Genomic DNA, 17,614 nt, shown 5'->3' with positions numbered 1-17,614 from the left:
CAAGTATGTATCTGGTTTTTAAAAGAAAAATTAAATCTCTAGTAGACATTTGGTGACACATTTTAATCTCTTTGGAGTTGATGAGCCATTCTATTACAATAGTTGGACATTTCAGCAATTTCTACAGTTAAGTATATAAGGGGACTAATCTACCTCTCTACTGTGTAAATTGTATTTTATTACCCTTCTTTCCATTTTTTTCATGTAAGATTATATTTAGATTCTATTCTCACTATTTTAAGGTAACATAATTCGGAAATTCTTTTTTTCAAATTAACTTCCACATTAATAAATTTCTAAGTTGACTTCAGAACTGACCTTCATGTTTAGCTTGATATTCCCCTTTTGAATTTTTGGTGGAACTGAGCTTTTAGAAGAAGTTAATGTGAAAAATGGCACAGCACTTTGTAATAGCTAAGGAAAATGCAATAAAATACAGACAAATGATTTTCTGCTTAAAAGTTTTTTGCAGCTATGCCACAGAGTGAAAATCAAACATGATGGTGATTGATTGCATGTTGATTAACTTCAACAAGAATTTACAGCAATTAGTTCCGGTTTGCTATAGAGTCTTGCCTGAGTCATAAATCCTTTAGGATTTGCTGAACATTCTGAACAACTGAGTAAAGATTTTCATTACTTTTCTTTAAATTTTTTTTCTCCGACAGTAGTTTAATGACAAGTTCTTGTTCATCTGATGACCTCGATCAGGAAGAAATCCAGCTCGCTCTGCAGGCTGCTAAAATCGCCACCCGAGAAAAGATCAGATCCAGATTTCATGGCAGTAATGATCTCATTCACCGCCTTTTTGTCTGTATCTCAGGTATGAAAGTAGCCTTTTGTTCTGAATGTAAAAACTATTCATTCATCTTTTTTTTTTTTTTTTTTGGTGCACATAAAGTTATGGTAGAACAAACTAGAGATGAAGTTGCAGGAAGACTGTGTTTCGGGGCCTAAGTTGCAGACTGGTCTAGAAAGATCTGTTACCTGGTGGGAGCTTACAGAATCAGAGATGCAGACATCTTAGACCTGTAGTGATGAAGAGTTTGGGAATGCAACAGGTTTGACTTCAAAGTGCTTCCTTCTTCTTGGTGATGCCCTGTGTCTTCAAGGGAAGAAATTTGATGCAGCAGTTGTATTTTGATGCAAAAGAAATCTCTCAGTGTTTCCTGCCAAAGGACAAGGAAGATACGTATCAAATTGCAGGTAGCATAAAGGCCAGAATGTAACTTGGCCATTATGGAAAATTAGTTTAAATGCTCAGTTTTTATTCCTAACACAAGCAAGTGATCCCCTCAAAAATAAATACAAGGCTGTTACTGGTAGCAACAGACAAATTTAAATACTTTTTTTTTTTTAAGGGTGGTGTAATAGTCTAGTAATGATTTATCCATTTTCTCAAACTCCTAGGTGTTGCTGACCAGCTGCAGACAAACTATGCTAGTGATTTGAGAAGTATCTTAAAGACCTTGTTTGAAGTTATGGCAACCAAACCTGAAACAGAAGACAAAGAAAAGCAAAAGAAAGGTAAAGAGATTTAAAGAGTTGTTTTCTATAGTGAATTTCTGCTGGTAGCCTCATGTGGATCCATGAACTATTTGACAAGAATTTCCTTAATATTTTTTCAACACTTTGTCAGGGCTCACTGTACAGTGAGTTGATCTAAGTTTAAAAAAAAGTCATGGAAACAGACTGTAAACAGGTTGAAGTCACTAGAAGTACACGGGAGTATGTCTTGAGGCGAATGTTGAAAGAGTTAAAGCCTTCAGAGTGTGTCTGCTCATTTCCATATTCCTATGTATTACAGAACAGTGTTTGTAGCACATATGGTCATGACATTATGTATGCAGGGTTTGGACTTCATAGATTCCCCCCCCTGCTCCCCTGCTATTATTTCACACTGGACGCATTTTAATTTACCAAAACACGTATCTTTGACTGTGAAGTTTAAATAGTCATATAAAAAGAGCAGACTATAAAATGAGAATGCTCAGGAAAATGCTGAAATCTGACCTGTCTTGTAGAAATCGCAGAATGCTGAATTTGGCTTCAAAATGGAAAAATATCCACTTTTGAATTGTAGATAATTAAGATAATGGAACCAGATCTAGATCATGAGCCAATCCAAGAAATTTTTTCTCTGTCACCATTTTGATTATTTCTTTTTCAAAGAGGCAAGTCTGCTAACTTATCTAAAAATAACCATGTCATCCCAGCAAGACTACAATTACTTTTGCCCTTCGTTATGATTAGAACTATCAGCATCTGAAGGTTGAGCACTCTTTTTTTTTTTCTCTCCCTTTCCTCATGATTGAAAACTTTTGCTTTCCCTTTCTCCCAGTTTCATTTAAAAGCATCGAAGATTTTATATGAAAAACTAAGTTAAAAGTTGGTTAAATTTAGCAGAAAAACCTCCAATCCAACCCAACCCAACTCTGCAGTGGGATAATACACACCACATGCATTACAGTCCTCTATTACTTGTGGTTGAAACTTCCACAACGTTTTTATGGTGGCAGGATGTCATGATGTGAAAAGAGACTGCTTTTTTCATTGGCAAGAAAAAAATTGGGTTAGATAGAATTGCTAAAGAGAGGATCAGAGAGCTCCTGAACATTCAAATAAGAGTAATAAAGAAACTGGAGCTGTAAAGAATTATCACTAGAAAATATATTAGTCAATAGTACTTTGTTGGAATAATTTCTAATGGATGAACTGTTACATTTTTAAAAAAAAAAAAAGGTGTTGACAACAGTAAACATCCACAAAAGTCCAGTAAACATCCACAAAAGTCAGGGACTTTTGGTGTGAAGTTTCTCTTTGATATATGTGATTTGATGTGTGTGATTCGCCTAGGGAATCTCTGGTTGTTCTTATAATCTACTTCTTTGTAAAGGATCCAAGTTAAGAACTGGGAAATAAAATATAGGATGCAGCTAAAATGCTAGAAGAGGACAGTATGTCCTGTAATAACAGCATCTTTCATTTCTGTTGTCATTCCAAAGAAGAATAGAGGAGACTTTTAAATCATGGTTTGTGTCAGGGTAAACAAAAAGCACGAAGTATAAAAAGGTACATATAGATGCTACTGTAATCTAATCCCAGAAGTTCTAACATGAATATTTTAAGTACAAATTGGGAAAATACAAATTTCAGTACTTTTTGGTTTGTTTTACAGTTAATCAGGGTTTAAGGAATGCAGCATTGGAAGACTGTGCTTTATGTCAAGAAAGTATATCATCCTCAGAACTTGCAGCAAAAGCCAGAGATGGGGACTTTGAAGGTATTTTCTTTTTTTCTGAGAATTAAAATGAGACAACACTGATGTATTTAAAAAAAAAAAATAATTAAAATGAAAAGAAAACTCTCAAAGTTTGGCTCTGGAAAGTGACTATAAAATGTTGTCATAGTATGGTTTAGAGACAAAGTCAGATGATAAACTGAGCATAGTTCTTTCAGATTTTTTTCTAACAGCCTTATGAAACTCTGATCTACAAATTGTCATATCCAGTATGAATTCCTTTGTTTCAGTGGAGGAAGGTTCTGTATAGTAAAGGCTTTAATAAGCCTGTGACATTTCATGTGACAAGTTTCGGAGGGTTGTGTAAGATGCAAAGCCCTATGTAAGGTCTTCTCAGCCAAATCTAAAGAGATCTTTTATATCACTTGCTATATGTGGAGGTGCTACTTTCCTTTCATATTTTCTTCACTTTTGTATTTGATCAAAATATTTTGGTTATTATTTTCATATTCTTCACCATGTTACTTCAAAGAAAAAGTTATTTTAGGTAAGTCTGCTGAGGTTACTCAAATCTTGCTGAATACATGGTAAGAGTGAAGAAAAGTGCATATGTAAGTCTCAAAGTTTTGGTCGGGATTCAAGCATTCTGAGAGCTCAAAAGTTTTTGTTTCTCTCTTTTTAATCTGAGCTGCTGCGGGAGTCTTTAGGAGTCAGTTATGGACTGACTACAGTGCTAGTATGGTAAACATTGTATAAAAAATGGATGAAAAGATATCAGAGCACTTGAAGTCAAAGAATAAGAAAAGAGAAAGTAGGTGTATGAGATGGAGCAAACAAAGCAATCAGCTTTGATCTTCAGGGCTAAGTGGTGGTTTCAACACACCAGGAGCCCAATTATCAGAGTGGTGGTTCTCTGTGGTCAGGTGAGAAATACAAAACGACCGTCAGCTGTGAAACTGTATCTAAGCTTCCCAGAAATTCAAGTGTGCAGTAATTTCCCTGTGCTTTAAAACTTCTATCTGTTGTTGTCATTTGTCCGCATGCACTACTGTTCTTCCAGGGAGAGCTTTTGAATGCAGGATGGCTGAGAACTGAGTGATAAGCAGTGTATGTCTCTGCTTTTATGCAGAGGGGAGTGACCAATAGAAAAGAAATGTTGGTTCGTGTCATTTGTAATAAAGATCAGAAATCACGGAGCCCGGGGAATCTCTTAAAGATTAGGTTTTAGAATAATGCTACATATTTATAAGTTATTTTGTGCTTATATAAAACCCATGGTTTGCTTGCTCACCCTTTTTCTGAAGCTGGAGGCTAAAGGATCTCAAATGTAATCTATTTATTTAGAACAGCAGGGCTAATTCATGTATAATGCACTGTAGAAATATTATCTCTTCTGGAGGAAGAAGATTTGGTGGCAGATAAAGAACTATTCAGTAGTCATTTTAATTGATTTTTCTATTGCACCATAATTCATAATGTCACAGAAGGTGCAGTAAAGAACAAATCTTTAAGGAAAATCCTTACCATGTATAGGCTGTATTGGAAAAGAATGCAAGAGATTATTCATTCTCTACCATTTCAGTTCATATTCTTTTGTTTTGAATCGATGCCTGATGCTGTCAGTGAATTTGACTTACGGAACTTGAAAGCAAGTTATTCTGAACTGCAGGATGCTGAATAACTTTCTCACAGTGGATGTACATTTTGTCACGGCAAAGTCACTTCACTTCCCTGGCATGTTATTCAGCTTTTAAGGTTCTTCAGCTTTTCATGGAATCTTCTATTGGCATGGGGAAGGTTTTATGTTTGGAGAAGTGCAGCCTGTGGCTTGGGACGTTATTTATTGAAATGGAGGACAATAGTCTGGGTGCTTAGGTGATGTTATGGCTGCGTAGGAGTGCAGTAAGGGGGGATCTTTGCTGTTTCAAGGGCTGCTGCAGCACCCAGGCAGCCAGAATCAATTATGTCCCTGCCTTAAGCAAATGGTAAAACCGAACCTCTAGTATTAATAGCACATGCAGATAACTACAGCAAAAACAGCCTCCTGCCTGCACGTTTGTTCTGAAATAGCAGGTGTTTCATGTATGCCTGCGTGATGGAAAGCAGAACCTTGTGGGATAACCAAGTCCCTTTTGAGGAAGTAGACTTGGATGCCAGAATGAGCTTGGCTGCCTTGGCACAGTGTTTTCCCATACTAACACATCCTCGAAACAGAGCCAGTTATCCAATGCTCCTGCAGGTACTCTGCTTTTGGTACCCATGCGTGCTCACTGGGAAGGCTTGGGCATGTCTCATTCAATCTACTTGCACACTTTCTCTGGGAGTCTTACTTGGCTTGTGTGTAAGTGGTTATGCTGTAAAGACCTACTTGTACAAATCAGTACAGCTCCTCTGACTATGTAAACTACCTAGCGTAAACTAACTAGCATAGTCTGCTGTTACTTAGCTTTCAGACTTGCTGATGGGCAGGAGTTTTCTGTATCACAAAGAGACAGAGGGTGCTGGGGAGCATGGAGATGAACTCCACCTTCCAAACCAGAACAAACCACGAAAGGTCTACAAAAAGGGCTGTCCGAAGTGGATCAATTTGTTGAATTTGTGGGAACTGTAAAAAAGCCCATTCTGTCCCCTCTCTTCCATTACATTCCAGGCCCCTGTCCCTTCAGGTCACAAGTTGTCATTGCTGGCAATGCTGTACAGACTTTTTTCCTACTGAGGTATGCAATGATAGCTAATGGGATACATGTTTTTGCTATCCCTAAGGCATCCAGCTTGAGGCATAAACTTACAGCAGTATTTTAACCTCAGCAGCCATGTGCCTTTTCCACCTTGTAACTCCCCACCTACCTCACTTTTGCTGGCCACTGTGGAAGCAACAGCCCCTGACTTTGGGTGACGTTTGGGTGCAGGTGGAAGATGGTGGTTAGGACGACCCTTGCTGCATGAACATTGTGCCCTATTTCTTGCAGCAACCCTGACGCGTTTGTCCTCCAGGCCAAATCTGGGCCACAGGCCACCAACAGGAGTACACCGCAGTTATCACTGTAAATGGATTCAGCACAAAGTCTGAGAGCGTTGCACCAATCTGTTGACAGCATTGCACCAAAATTAATTATATCCTTTTTTGTACATCATTTCTACACTTCAGGTCTCACTTAATGATTTCAACTGAAAGGGAAAACAGTTTAAAGCAAATGAGCACATCAGTAGCTCCTCCCTTCTGCCATTGTGGCAGAACGTGAGCATGTATCAAATTGAGAAAATCCAGCAAGCTACCTGCCAGGAAAGCTTTTTCCAATTATCAGATAAATCCTTCTTGCTGAAAGTACCGAATGTTTAAGATTGCATCCAATCAATGGTAATAAGAAAAGGAAAGCAAGCCCAGCAACCTGAACAAGTAAATGAATAGTTTTAAGATTCTACTGAAGGTTCCAGCCTTTACTCAGATTATGAAGATGAATCACTTGTTTTTGTCAGATTTCTCATTCTTACTGTATGTAAAACCCACCAGCTGGTCTGGGTCATAAAACAAATATAAATGTTTATTATGAGCCAACTGACATTGGCAAGGGTATAAGAGTTAAATCCTGTGACCTTCTGAAGGCTGAAATACAATAAACTACAGATTAATTGGCATTCCAAAACAAAAACATTTTCAAAAGTACAGATGAGCCTATGGTGTATATGTTCACCTTTGCTGGCCTAATGCTCTAGGCCTGTTTTTTTGAGGAAGCATATATATTTATACTTCATAGAGTATAAAAAGCACTATATTTTTATAGGGAGATAATGTAAAGCAAAATACATTTATATTTTCCTAGAATATAAGATGAAATTATACAATATTCCATAAACAAGTTTTAAATATAGTAAAATGTCATGCCCTGGTTGTATGATGGAGAAGATGGCCAGTGGGGACAAAGTTCTATGTATAAACTCAAAGCAAATTGTAGTGGCAGCTGCTCAGAAAAAAAGCAGGTTGGGCTCTTTGCTGCCAGTGGTGCTTGCTCTGAATTGCAATAGTAGCAGAAGGGGCCTGTGTTCTGACACCTTTTGTGGTACTACCTTTCTCCTTGTGTCCTGGTGAGCTACCAGCCAGCACGGGGAGAAGGTTATTGGGAAGTTCCTGAGCTTGGGACAAACCACTGTTGGATAATAAGCTGACCAAGAAGTTTGCATGAGACTGAGAGTGGGCAACATGGGTCACACATGAATTAAAGCAAACCTCCACATTTGAAAATGTAAGAAAATTACTCTTAGTTAACCTAGTATAAATTTTCTGCTGGGACAGAGCTGTGTCATTCTTAATACACACTGTAGCTTTAAAAAAACAAACATCAGGGAAGAAGTCTTTCTGCCATTTATGTGTCTGGGATCTGGTTTCCAGCACTAATACAAAACTTGCTTTGTATTAGCCAACAGTTTCCCATATATACACATGCACACAGAGTAACTTCTTTTTGTCTTGATAAGGATTTTTGTGTATTCAATTCTTTATGAATCTGTAAATGTGATCAAGCATAAGTCTCTGCTCACCATATTTGGGAGCATTATGTTTATCCTTGTGAGCTTGATGATTTTAATAGTGAACTTTGGCAAATCTGAGTTTTGACCATACATGTATTTTGGGGTAATTTATTACTCGGGAAGATTCATCTGTTGCAGTTGAGGGAAGGCGAGTATTTTTAATTGTCAATGTCATGACAGGCTGGCTAAAAAAGTGAGTTACATTTCTTGTCTAGGAATAAGCATGAGACATCTAGAAATGAGAAGATTTTCTGAAGGAAAGACAGAAAGCATTATGAAGCTGTTGGTGCTCCATGAAAATATTTGCTGTAGCATCTCGTCGTTCTCTACAACCATACATTCATTTTCACTCCTTATTACTCTAGCATCTGTACAGAACTGCCTTGCTTACTGCCACCTAGTTATAACTCCAGCCATAATGGATTTGCTGTGGCTGCCAGTACAAATAACTGTTTCTGCCAAATGGCGTTAGCATCTCTTTGCTGCACAACAGCCTGCTATTTCTCCTTGATCCCTTTCCATCTTGTAATATTCCAGCCCACCCACTTTTGTCTAGTCATAAGTCCTCGCTGCTCTCCAACTAGCAGCATGAGCCCAGTTCAGTAATTTATGGTCCCAAGGCTCGAGCTCTTGTTCTTGTTGTAATAAGAAGTCACAAGGTCAAGAAAACCCACCCATGCTACTGTATGTGCAGAATCTAATCATCCTGAGTCTAGAATTAGCCGTCAACTCTAGCTGAATGCTTCAATTTTTCTTTTGTCCTCTACACGCCTATGGCTACTCTATTATTTATAGTGATGACCAGCAACACTTTCTAAATGAAAGAAGTTAAATTGTTGCACAGTTCAGTGGCCAAACATATTCTGTCCACATAACTTTTTACTTTTTCCTTATTCAGCAGCTCTGCTTACACTGCGCAAGAGAAGAATCTAACATCAAGTTTTCCATATTGAGGCAATGTTTTATAATCAACTGAGCATATTTAATTATGCATGTAAAATTACAGGATTTTGTACAGGTTTTAGGTTGTATTGCAATAACTTGATCTGACTTATGTTTTAAGAACTTGCTCAGAGCCTTTTACCTTTTCAAAGACTATCCCTCTCTGTCAGCACGGTGTGGAACTTGTTGAGACGTCATTGCAGGAGGAGAAAACATCCCATAAGGACTGTAAAGCACAGGCTTATTCAGCTCCACAATGACATAACTGGAATTTTGATTAGGTTTGAAATTTTTTGTCGTAAAAATACACATATTGAGTGTTCTTCTGGCACATAGTATGTAGATCTAGCTTATCAACTTGCTTCTAGTTTATAATTGTTGGTAGCTCTTACAGAGAGACTCTTAGTAACAGTTGTATGGAAGATCCAAGTGTCTGGTCCATCTGATTTAAAGTGAAGATTTGAACCATATCCCAGTGGAAGTCAGTGTTTTCTATCAGAGTTGTTCCATTTTATGTGAATAATTATTTTGCCCAAAGAACGAGTTGCTGATCATGTACATGTGTAGAATGGACACAGGATCTCATCGCTCAAGGTCGTGTGGAATCAGGCAGAGCAGAGGCTTGAGCCCAAGTCTGCAAAGCTCCATGCTTTGGTGAAACCTTTCTAGATTTGCACAGAAACTCCATCCTAAGAAAGCTGTTTGACAAGAGCTGTCCTTGAAGCTAATAAGTCTGTACCTCTGTTTTCTCCCTCAGCCCCAAAATTTTCATCAAATAATATTGTTGAAGTAGAAAATGTATTTTTATTGAAAAATTTCCAGCTAGCTGTAATCAACACTGAATCTACTGAGGAAGGGTAAAGATTACTTTGGTACAACTGCCTCCTAGGAATCTTATATTATAAAAGTCAGAGATGGCCCAGAATGACATGCAGAAAATTGTATGATAAGGGACAAAAAGGTTCATCTTACTGTGGCAGTTTAAATGAGGGGTAAAGTCATGTCACCTTAGTTCTCTATTCTTCCATACTTAAAACTGTGAGAATTTACAATTCCTGGTTTCATCAGAAGAGTTACAGCAAGCCCATCTGACCTTTTTTGCAGCTGTGAGGGTAATGCACTTTGACTGCAGCGGTGTATGTTCCACAGGCTGCTGTAGGAACAGCCCTCTTAAAGTTAGTTTGGTAAAAGTATAATCAGTATTATGCATGATGTGCTCTAAAATCTAATACACATCGATGCAGGAGGAACTTTGAGTTTGAGTTCTGCATTAGGAATATTTGATAAAAGATGCAGAAAGGGTCTTTTCTCCTAATTGTCTGGCCATAACGCAAAAACCACCACAAGCTTAGGGTTTAGTAGCTGCTGTTCAACAGGGAGTCGTGGTGTGCATGTTTTCTGATCTGTTTTCAACCAGGGTATAGATTTGCTAAGTTAGGCCTTCTGCAAGCTCCAACAACTTTTGGGATTATTTCCCTCCCCCACCCCCTGACCCAGTTTCTTGTGTCTCAGGACCACCGAGTGAACTTTCTGGCCTAATCTTGTTTGAATCAACACTGTTGATGGATCCGGGTCCAGGCGCTCTTCTTGTGTTCTGGGACACAGAGATGTTCTCCTTGGCACAGAGATGTTCTCCTTGGTTTTTTAAGGTTAGATGGGACTGCAGTAGGTCTATTGCACATACTTGAGCAAAATTAATTTGCACGTGCTTTTTGACAGTGTTTACAGCATCTATGATTTTTATCATGATTGTGGTTTTCTTAAAGCTCCAGCATCTTGGATTTGTGTGAGATTTTTAACTTTTATAGAACAGAAAACTTTTTTAGCTAATGAAGTTGCAGAGACATGTAAAGGTGAACTCTAAAAGCTACAGCATAACATGAATAAAAGGACTATAAAATTTCATGATTTATGGGAGATCGTAATGCAAGATTTTTGTATAATTAAGAGTTGGGAATACTGTTACTCCTTTTTAAATGTCTTTTTCAGTCTTCACACTATTTAATTTTATCTTGTGCCTTCTCCTTTCTCTAAACTTGTTTTATTCATTTAAATACTTGTTTCTCTTCCTTTCTCTGCCTTTTTTTCTGTACATGCTTTTAACGTTTTCTTCTAAAATTTATTTCTGTAGTCTTTCTGTCTCGTTAATCCCTTCCCTCCCTTCCTCCTCCTCTTTGATGTTTGTGCTGTGGTCTTCATTTGTTTCCCAACAGGCTTCTCTTAACTCTCATTGCATGATAAAGCAGTGGGCCAATTAGCCCACGAACAAGGTTTTCCCTCCATTCCTTGTACAAATCCCCGAAGCACAGGCAGATAGTGCTTTAGAGACTGGATGTTTCCATTTGCTGCTGCATGCAGAGCTAATGGAGCAGCGTAGCCCGGAGAAGGACTATAACATAAAAAGCCTAGGGGTGCGGTGCTGCTGCCCTGCTTCCAGCACGTCTTCAGGCTAATGCTAGGGGTTTAATTTGTATAACTCACTCTGCTCCTCATATCAAAGCTTCATCCCCTCATGAGACTGCTCTTCAGAGAATATTTCAAAAACCTGTTCTATAAAAAGCCTGATGACTCAATCGGTAATACATGTAAGTCAGGCTGCTCCCAAGGTTGAGCGAGATGAGGCATGTGAAGGGGACCTAGGGTATTGATCCCATTGCCACTGGGGCTTGCATGGCTCAGAGAGACCCAGTCTTTCAGGGCTTCATCCTTCCTGACAGTGTGAGCACTTGGGCTCCAATCCAGGATTGCATTTAGTTTCTCAGCAAGTGCATACTCTCAAAATGAAGCCTCTGTGTTTGTGCTCAGTGTAAGGACTTTTTCAGTCACAACTGGAAGCAAAGGCTTAAGGCTAATGGCCCAAAGTTTCTTATTTCGAATGTTATTTCAGGACTGCACCAGTGTATGATTTTGGGCAAGACATTTCTCTCCTGATTTCTCCCCACACAGACTTACTGACTGTAGCTGGGTGATGAGGATTAAAGCAATTAATGTTTGTACAGCATTTTGAATGTTAAAAGCCGTTACGTAACTAAGTGTTACTATTTGGGGGCGTGCTGCAGTGCAGCTGAGCTCGGTGCGAGCAGTTGGGATGTTCGGAGCGCACTACAACCCAGAAGCAATGGGGCATGGGCTGGCGGCATAGCCCTCTTGAAGGGCCTGACTGTTGTTGAGTCACTGTCTGGGGCAAAACGTGCCCTTTGGCTCACTCTACTGAGGTGTTAATTCAGTGAATCAGCTGATGTGACATCAACATGGAGGTAAAGAGAGTCCCTCTAATGAGGGAGAACATTCTGTAGAGAGGATTATACTGTTTCTTTACATTGAGTACCACTAAGATGTGATTTATTTTTTTATGCAAATATAAAAACAAAGTTTGTAGATGACTTAATCTGTCAGTCAAGTAATTCTGTAACCATGAACTATGGATTATATGACTATAATGAGTTTATAAGGTCATTATTTATCAAAATAAATTTGCTGTTTCTCATGGGGGTGTTTTGCAATTTTTCTTTTTATTTAGCACTGGAGACAATTAAATCCATAAAAGGTCAATTAAAAAAATAACTTTTCCAACATTGCACTTCAAGGGCAACAACAGGGGGAAAAAAAAAAAAAACAAACAAAAGACAAACAAACAAACAAAACAAAACCCAAATGGTAAACACCTGATAAGAAAGCTGTTTTCTGCTGATGAGCTCCAGAGTCTTTGTGGTGGGGTTGCGTTAGCTTATAATGTGTCTGGACTAATCGTGATCTAAGGGAAGGAGTGATTATGGTACTAGCTGCTGCAGAAGCTGTAGTTCATATTGGCATGCTGCAGTTTGTACAAAAAGGGCCTGTGTTTTGTGGCTTTTCTGTGAACATTAAAATTAGTAACTAGCTGAACATGGTAGCCCACATTATAATGCAGTTGATAAAGTGTCAGCAGTGAAGTAGGCATCTTGCCAAACCTGCTTCTACCAGCTCTATGTTCATTTGGAAGGGAGACCGGGTGGCACAGAGCTTGAATAACTTCCTAAATTTTGCTGTCTTTAAAATTAGTGAAAATCAACGGGATGGTTAAATACCTGAAAACATAATCAAGGCTATGTAGTCTAATGGCAAGTTTTAAACAGGAATATTGTTACTGGCTCGGTTATTTTGTTTGGAATATATGTGATAACCCAAGGGACGTCCTGGATGGAGAACATGGAGATGCTCCAAGGTCAGCAGGCTTGCCATGGTTTCAGATCAGAGATTTCTGTGAAAGTGGTATGAAGTTTTCAAAATCAACATCACATTAGGAGTAATTTTACTGGCCGAGTTACATGTGGTAGCTAGGGAGGTTGCAGAGAAGGAAAAGAATTGAAAAGGAAAATCCCTTGGTTTCATTGCTATTAATACTTCGACTTAAGCTGGCAGTCCTGCATCTCCCTGCTGCCATAGGAAAGCCTGCTTTTGAGGTAGGATTTTGTAGCCTTGTGTCCCCACAGAACATTTTTTGGTGAACTGTTCCCAGGGATGAGGTGAAGGCTGCTATGTGCAACCTCCTCTTTTTCACATCGGTCATTTCTCTGCACGCAGACTTTGGTTTTGGTTGCTGTCCCTATAGTTGTGACCTTTATCAGACCAGTTTGTTCATTTGCGGAACATGGTCTAGTGGAAGGTGTCCCTACCCATGGCAGGGGGGTTGCAACTAGATGATCTTTAAGGTCCCTTCCAACCCAAACCATTCTAGGATTTTATGATTAAATGAAAGATTGCTTAAACTAGTTTAACTTCCAAAATAGTTTAGAGGAGCCCATAAAAGCTGAGTCAAGTTCTCTTTGTTTTTATTAATCTGCTTTTTGGACATTTTCTGCATTGAATGCTATATTCTTTTTACTTTTAATTTGACAAATGTTGCAATGTGACAAACACATGAAAACTGGTCACGGCTATGTTTGAAGAATACAGTGGATTTTTCATTTAATTATCTTCTTTCTGCCTGTAGCTGTAGCCCTCTTGACCTCTGCATTAACGGCACCATATATTTTGTTGTTTGATAATATGCTCCTTGAGGCAGGGTTCTTGCTTGTCAGGTTTATAAATCAGCAATTGCATGGGTTGCATACTGTAAATAATACTCAGAGAGAAGATGCATACAGGGAACTTGGGTAAATACATCGAGTAGTTCATGTTCACTGTGTCCATGGATTCCTTCTGGATAGAACTTGCTTTGCCTTCATTAGATTTTTAACAACTTAATTAAGCAATCAGCTACATAATTTCTACACTCATAACTTTAGATTCTCTGAGGGTCATGTCAGCCTGTCGCTAGCAGGAGCAGCTCAACAGAAGTGAGCCTAATACCTTCTGCTTTGCCAAAACCAAATCATCTCCCTGCTTGGCTTTTATGAGAAGTTAGAGAGCTCACAGGAGAAATAAACAACTGAAACATGCTGTTAGGGATAATGGTTGAATTCTTTCTCTGCTAAGTCTTGTACACTTGATTTTGTGGTTTTGTTGTAGTTACTGGTGACTTCCAATAAGAGTCCTAACAGCTTTGCAGACAGTAATCAGGCTCCAAGTTTATTATCTGTAGAGCTGTTTGCCTCATTGCAGAGAAGCAGTCAGCCTTTCTGTAGAGAGGGCTGAAGAGGCCGGGAATGATCTCAGCTCTAAGCTTGTTTTGATGTCTGGTTGCATTGACAAAACAACCTGTGTTCCAGCTCTGCTTTAATAGTCTTTTGTCTTCATACTTTATTTTTCTTATCTCCTTTTCCCTGCCACTTTCACTTAAATAGGATATATTTAATTTTGAGTCCCAAGCTGCCATGCGCAGTTTCAGTGCCTGCTGTGCTCTGCCCAAAGGTGGGCGCCTGGCAGAGAAAGGGGGAGTTGAGCCCTCTCAGGCTTCCTGAACTCACCTAACTGCCTGTTCACAAAGCACCTTGAGAAACTCAGATGAAAGCAGCTGCCGTTATATTTTATTCTCCCTACTCCCTTGAGGATCTGGTAATTGCATGTTTGTTTTTATTCCGTTTTGATTTATGTTCCCTTTTGTTGCTGTGTTTCTGACAGATCCTCCTGACTGGGTTCCAGATGAAGTCTGCAGCTACTGCACTGCGTGCAAGGCTCCTTTCACAGTCATTCGCAGGAAACACCACTGTCGGAGCTGTGGCAAGGTAATGACTCAGTCAAACATGTGAGAAACTATCCGCCAAAGAGAACAGCAAATTTATGCGTACCACAGAAAGTCAACTGCACAGCAAAATGCGTGTGCTTGGCCAGGGTTTTCAAGTCACAAGTGTTTTTGTATGTCTTGGCTATCAACTGCTCAGCTTATGTTTAGAAAGTGGCCGAGAGGGTTTTGACTTTCATACAGCAATAAGCGTTTGTCTGCTAAAAAGCAGAACTCCCTGTTGACATCCTGGAACAAACACCCTGAATCCAGAGTCACTCTGGACTACTGCTCTGAGCTTTAACGAGCCACAGCAGCCTGCACTGCGAGGGGTGATGCACAGCTCAGCTACAGGGACGGTGTCCCCCTTTGCTTTCTTTCTAAACCTTTGCAGGAGGACTGCGGTGTGTAGGGCTGCTGCTTTGCAAGTTTGTGGGGGAGGAAGAGGGAGCGAGGGAGAATAAAGCAGTCATGTGCCTCAGGAAGCCAGAAATCTGCAGTCCCGTTTTACTTGCTGCTGTACAAGTTAAAAAGGAAGAGGGTAGAGAAGCTGGTTTTGTTGACTTTATACTGGACTTGCAGCAGTAGGAACTTTGGAAATATTCACAAATATTCCCCTAGTCTTTCTTTAAAGCCCGTGGAGAGAGATGCTTTTTTCCGTCTCTGGTGGAGCTGCCTTCCCGTGTGTCCTGCAGAGACAGACAGCCCTGCCTTGGCTAATGTCAGTGCTTGGGCACTTGTGTCAGAGAGGAGGCTAAGCACAGTCAGATTAATTGGTCATCGGGTTGTGAATTGCCTGCAGAGGGCTTTCACTTGCTGTGCTGAGGGAGGTTGGTGTTGCCAATTCACAAGAGCCCAGCGCGTACAGTCTTCTTTGCCCTCTCTTGAAATCAATTTTGTCCCATCTGGTTCTTCAAAGGAACTAAAGTGAAGTCTCCCTCTTGTTTTTCAGATCTTCTGTTCTCGCTGTTCCTCCCACTCTGCTCCATTACCTCGTTATGGTCAGATGAAGCCTGTCCGTGTTTGCACTCACTGTTACATGTTCCATGTCACTCCTTTCTATAGTGACAAAGCTGGTATCTGACGTATTAAACTACTGGTGTGTCTTCTGGAGTCTTACACGGACTGATATATTTGACCTAAGCCAAGAATTAACTTGAAAGAGGGACCCTGTGAGGGCATGCAGGCTTTGACATCCATTATTATAAATTTTGTACAGACAGTTTTTATTGCATTTTACTAAGCTGCTAAAGGGAACTATGAAGCGTCTGTAGCTCTAAGGCTACAGTACAGTCTTCCATAAATTTATAACATTAATGTTACGATGCCATATGCAGAACAAATGCACTGTGTGGAAGGAAATAGGGCTCAGAGAATTGAACAAGCATTGCTGCTTATCTTACATGCTAGGAACAGAGTAGCCGGTTAACTAGTCCATCCCAGCAAATCAGTCCCAAAGCTCGGGCACTTCTGTGCTCACTAGAATACCAGCATGGCTGTGGATGTCAGCGCTCTCCCTCCTGCTGCGGTTTAACTTTCCCATTACTAGATTTTTGCTACCTATGCTAGGATTAATTAAAGCAAAACTATTTCAAATCCATATTCGATATTTACAAAGGCAAAATTTTCTGTGAATGACATAGGAAGCACTGAGGGTCCTGAAGCAGTATGTTTCTGTTGCCATTCATTTACCGAGCAGAGCAATAACTCCAAGTTGTCTTCTAAAAATTAAGTTTTACAACTTCTAGTTCCATATTTTGGAGTTCTGGAAGTATTTATAATCTACATCATTTATGCTAAATCCTATTAATAAAATTATAACCCAGAGCTTTGGTTTCTATATCAGCATTTAAAACTTAACAAACTTCAGACAAAATGGTTACCAAATTAATGAATTAATATTAAAATACATATTTTTGAAAAAGTTTAGCAGCAAAATTCAGTAGATGTGACAAACTATTTCTCCTGTACTGAGTTTTTTAAATGGTTTTTAAAAGGCAAATACGTAATGATATATTCAAAAGGTCCTACAGAATGGTCAACCAGAGAAGGGTACTTGTTGTCCACATTTGGCAGAGTAACTGTGTAAAATATTGCATACTGTTACTTCACTCATGCTAACAACTCGAAGACGTTTGTATTTATTTGAAACACCAGGGATTAATTTTTATCTCCACTTGGAGAGGAGAAATAAGACTCACATGGATTCACGCTATGATCTTGCACAAACTATTTGCATTAAGAGCTCCCTGAGCACTGAGGTTTCAAAGGCGTTTGGACATGCTCTAGGTTAGCCACATGAAAAGCAAGACAGTGTGCGCTGTGGTTACAGAGGAAACGAGATCAAGAGCTCTTTGCTGTATCCCCTTTCCTGACTTGCAGTGTTACACACTGTGTTTCAAAGTGATAAATACAAAAAAGGATGAGAAATTGTTTGCGGTATCATGCTCAAGAAAGGTCGTCATTCAAAATGATAAAGCAAAACTGGCCAGTGTTGATTTTTTTAAATTTATTTTTGGGGGGACATTCCCTTTGTTAAGTGGTTTAATATTCAGTGTTAATGAGCCATATAAGGGTACAACAGTTTGGCACTACTGTTGTTTTGAATCAGATGAAACAGCTTCACCTAGTTTATGTGTAATGCACAAGCCTTATGATGCTGTTTGTAGACAATGTCAGCTATGATGTGTTATCCTCACCTTATTTATATTTTTTTTAATTATTATTTCCCTGAAATTCTTCCCATGGAATCATTGAGTTGG

General features: G+C 39.3%; 1 protein-coding gene across 1 annotated transcript; it reads left to right on the top strand.

The window, feature by feature from the left end:
* Window positions 1-672: 672 nt before the first annotated feature.
* LOC104079645 (lateral signaling target protein 2 homolog) lies at window positions 673-16,438 on the top strand. The gene is made up of 5 exons (XM_009581735.1): window positions 673-823; window positions 1,411-1,527; window positions 3,179-3,283; window positions 14,753-14,856; window positions 15,805-16,438. Exons 1-5 carry the CDS (start codon window positions 676-678, stop codon window positions 15,934-15,936), a joined length of 606 nt encoding a protein of 201 aa, XP_009580030.1. The 5' UTR covers window positions 673-675; the 3' UTR covers window positions 15,937-16,438.
* The last annotated feature ends 1,176 nt before the right edge of the window (window positions 16,439-17,614 follow it).

Source organism: Fulmarus glacialis, unplaced genomic scaffold, assembly GCF_000690835.1.
Source record: "Fulmarus glacialis isolate BGI_N327 unplaced genomic scaffold, ASM69083v1 scaffold37157, whole genome shotgun sequence".
Taxonomy (NCBI): Eukaryota; Metazoa; Chordata; class Aves; order Procellariiformes; family Procellariidae; genus Fulmarus; species Fulmarus glacialis.
The sequence above is the reverse complement of the archived record's forward strand: the minus strand, read 5'-3'. Positions and strand labels throughout refer to the sequence as shown.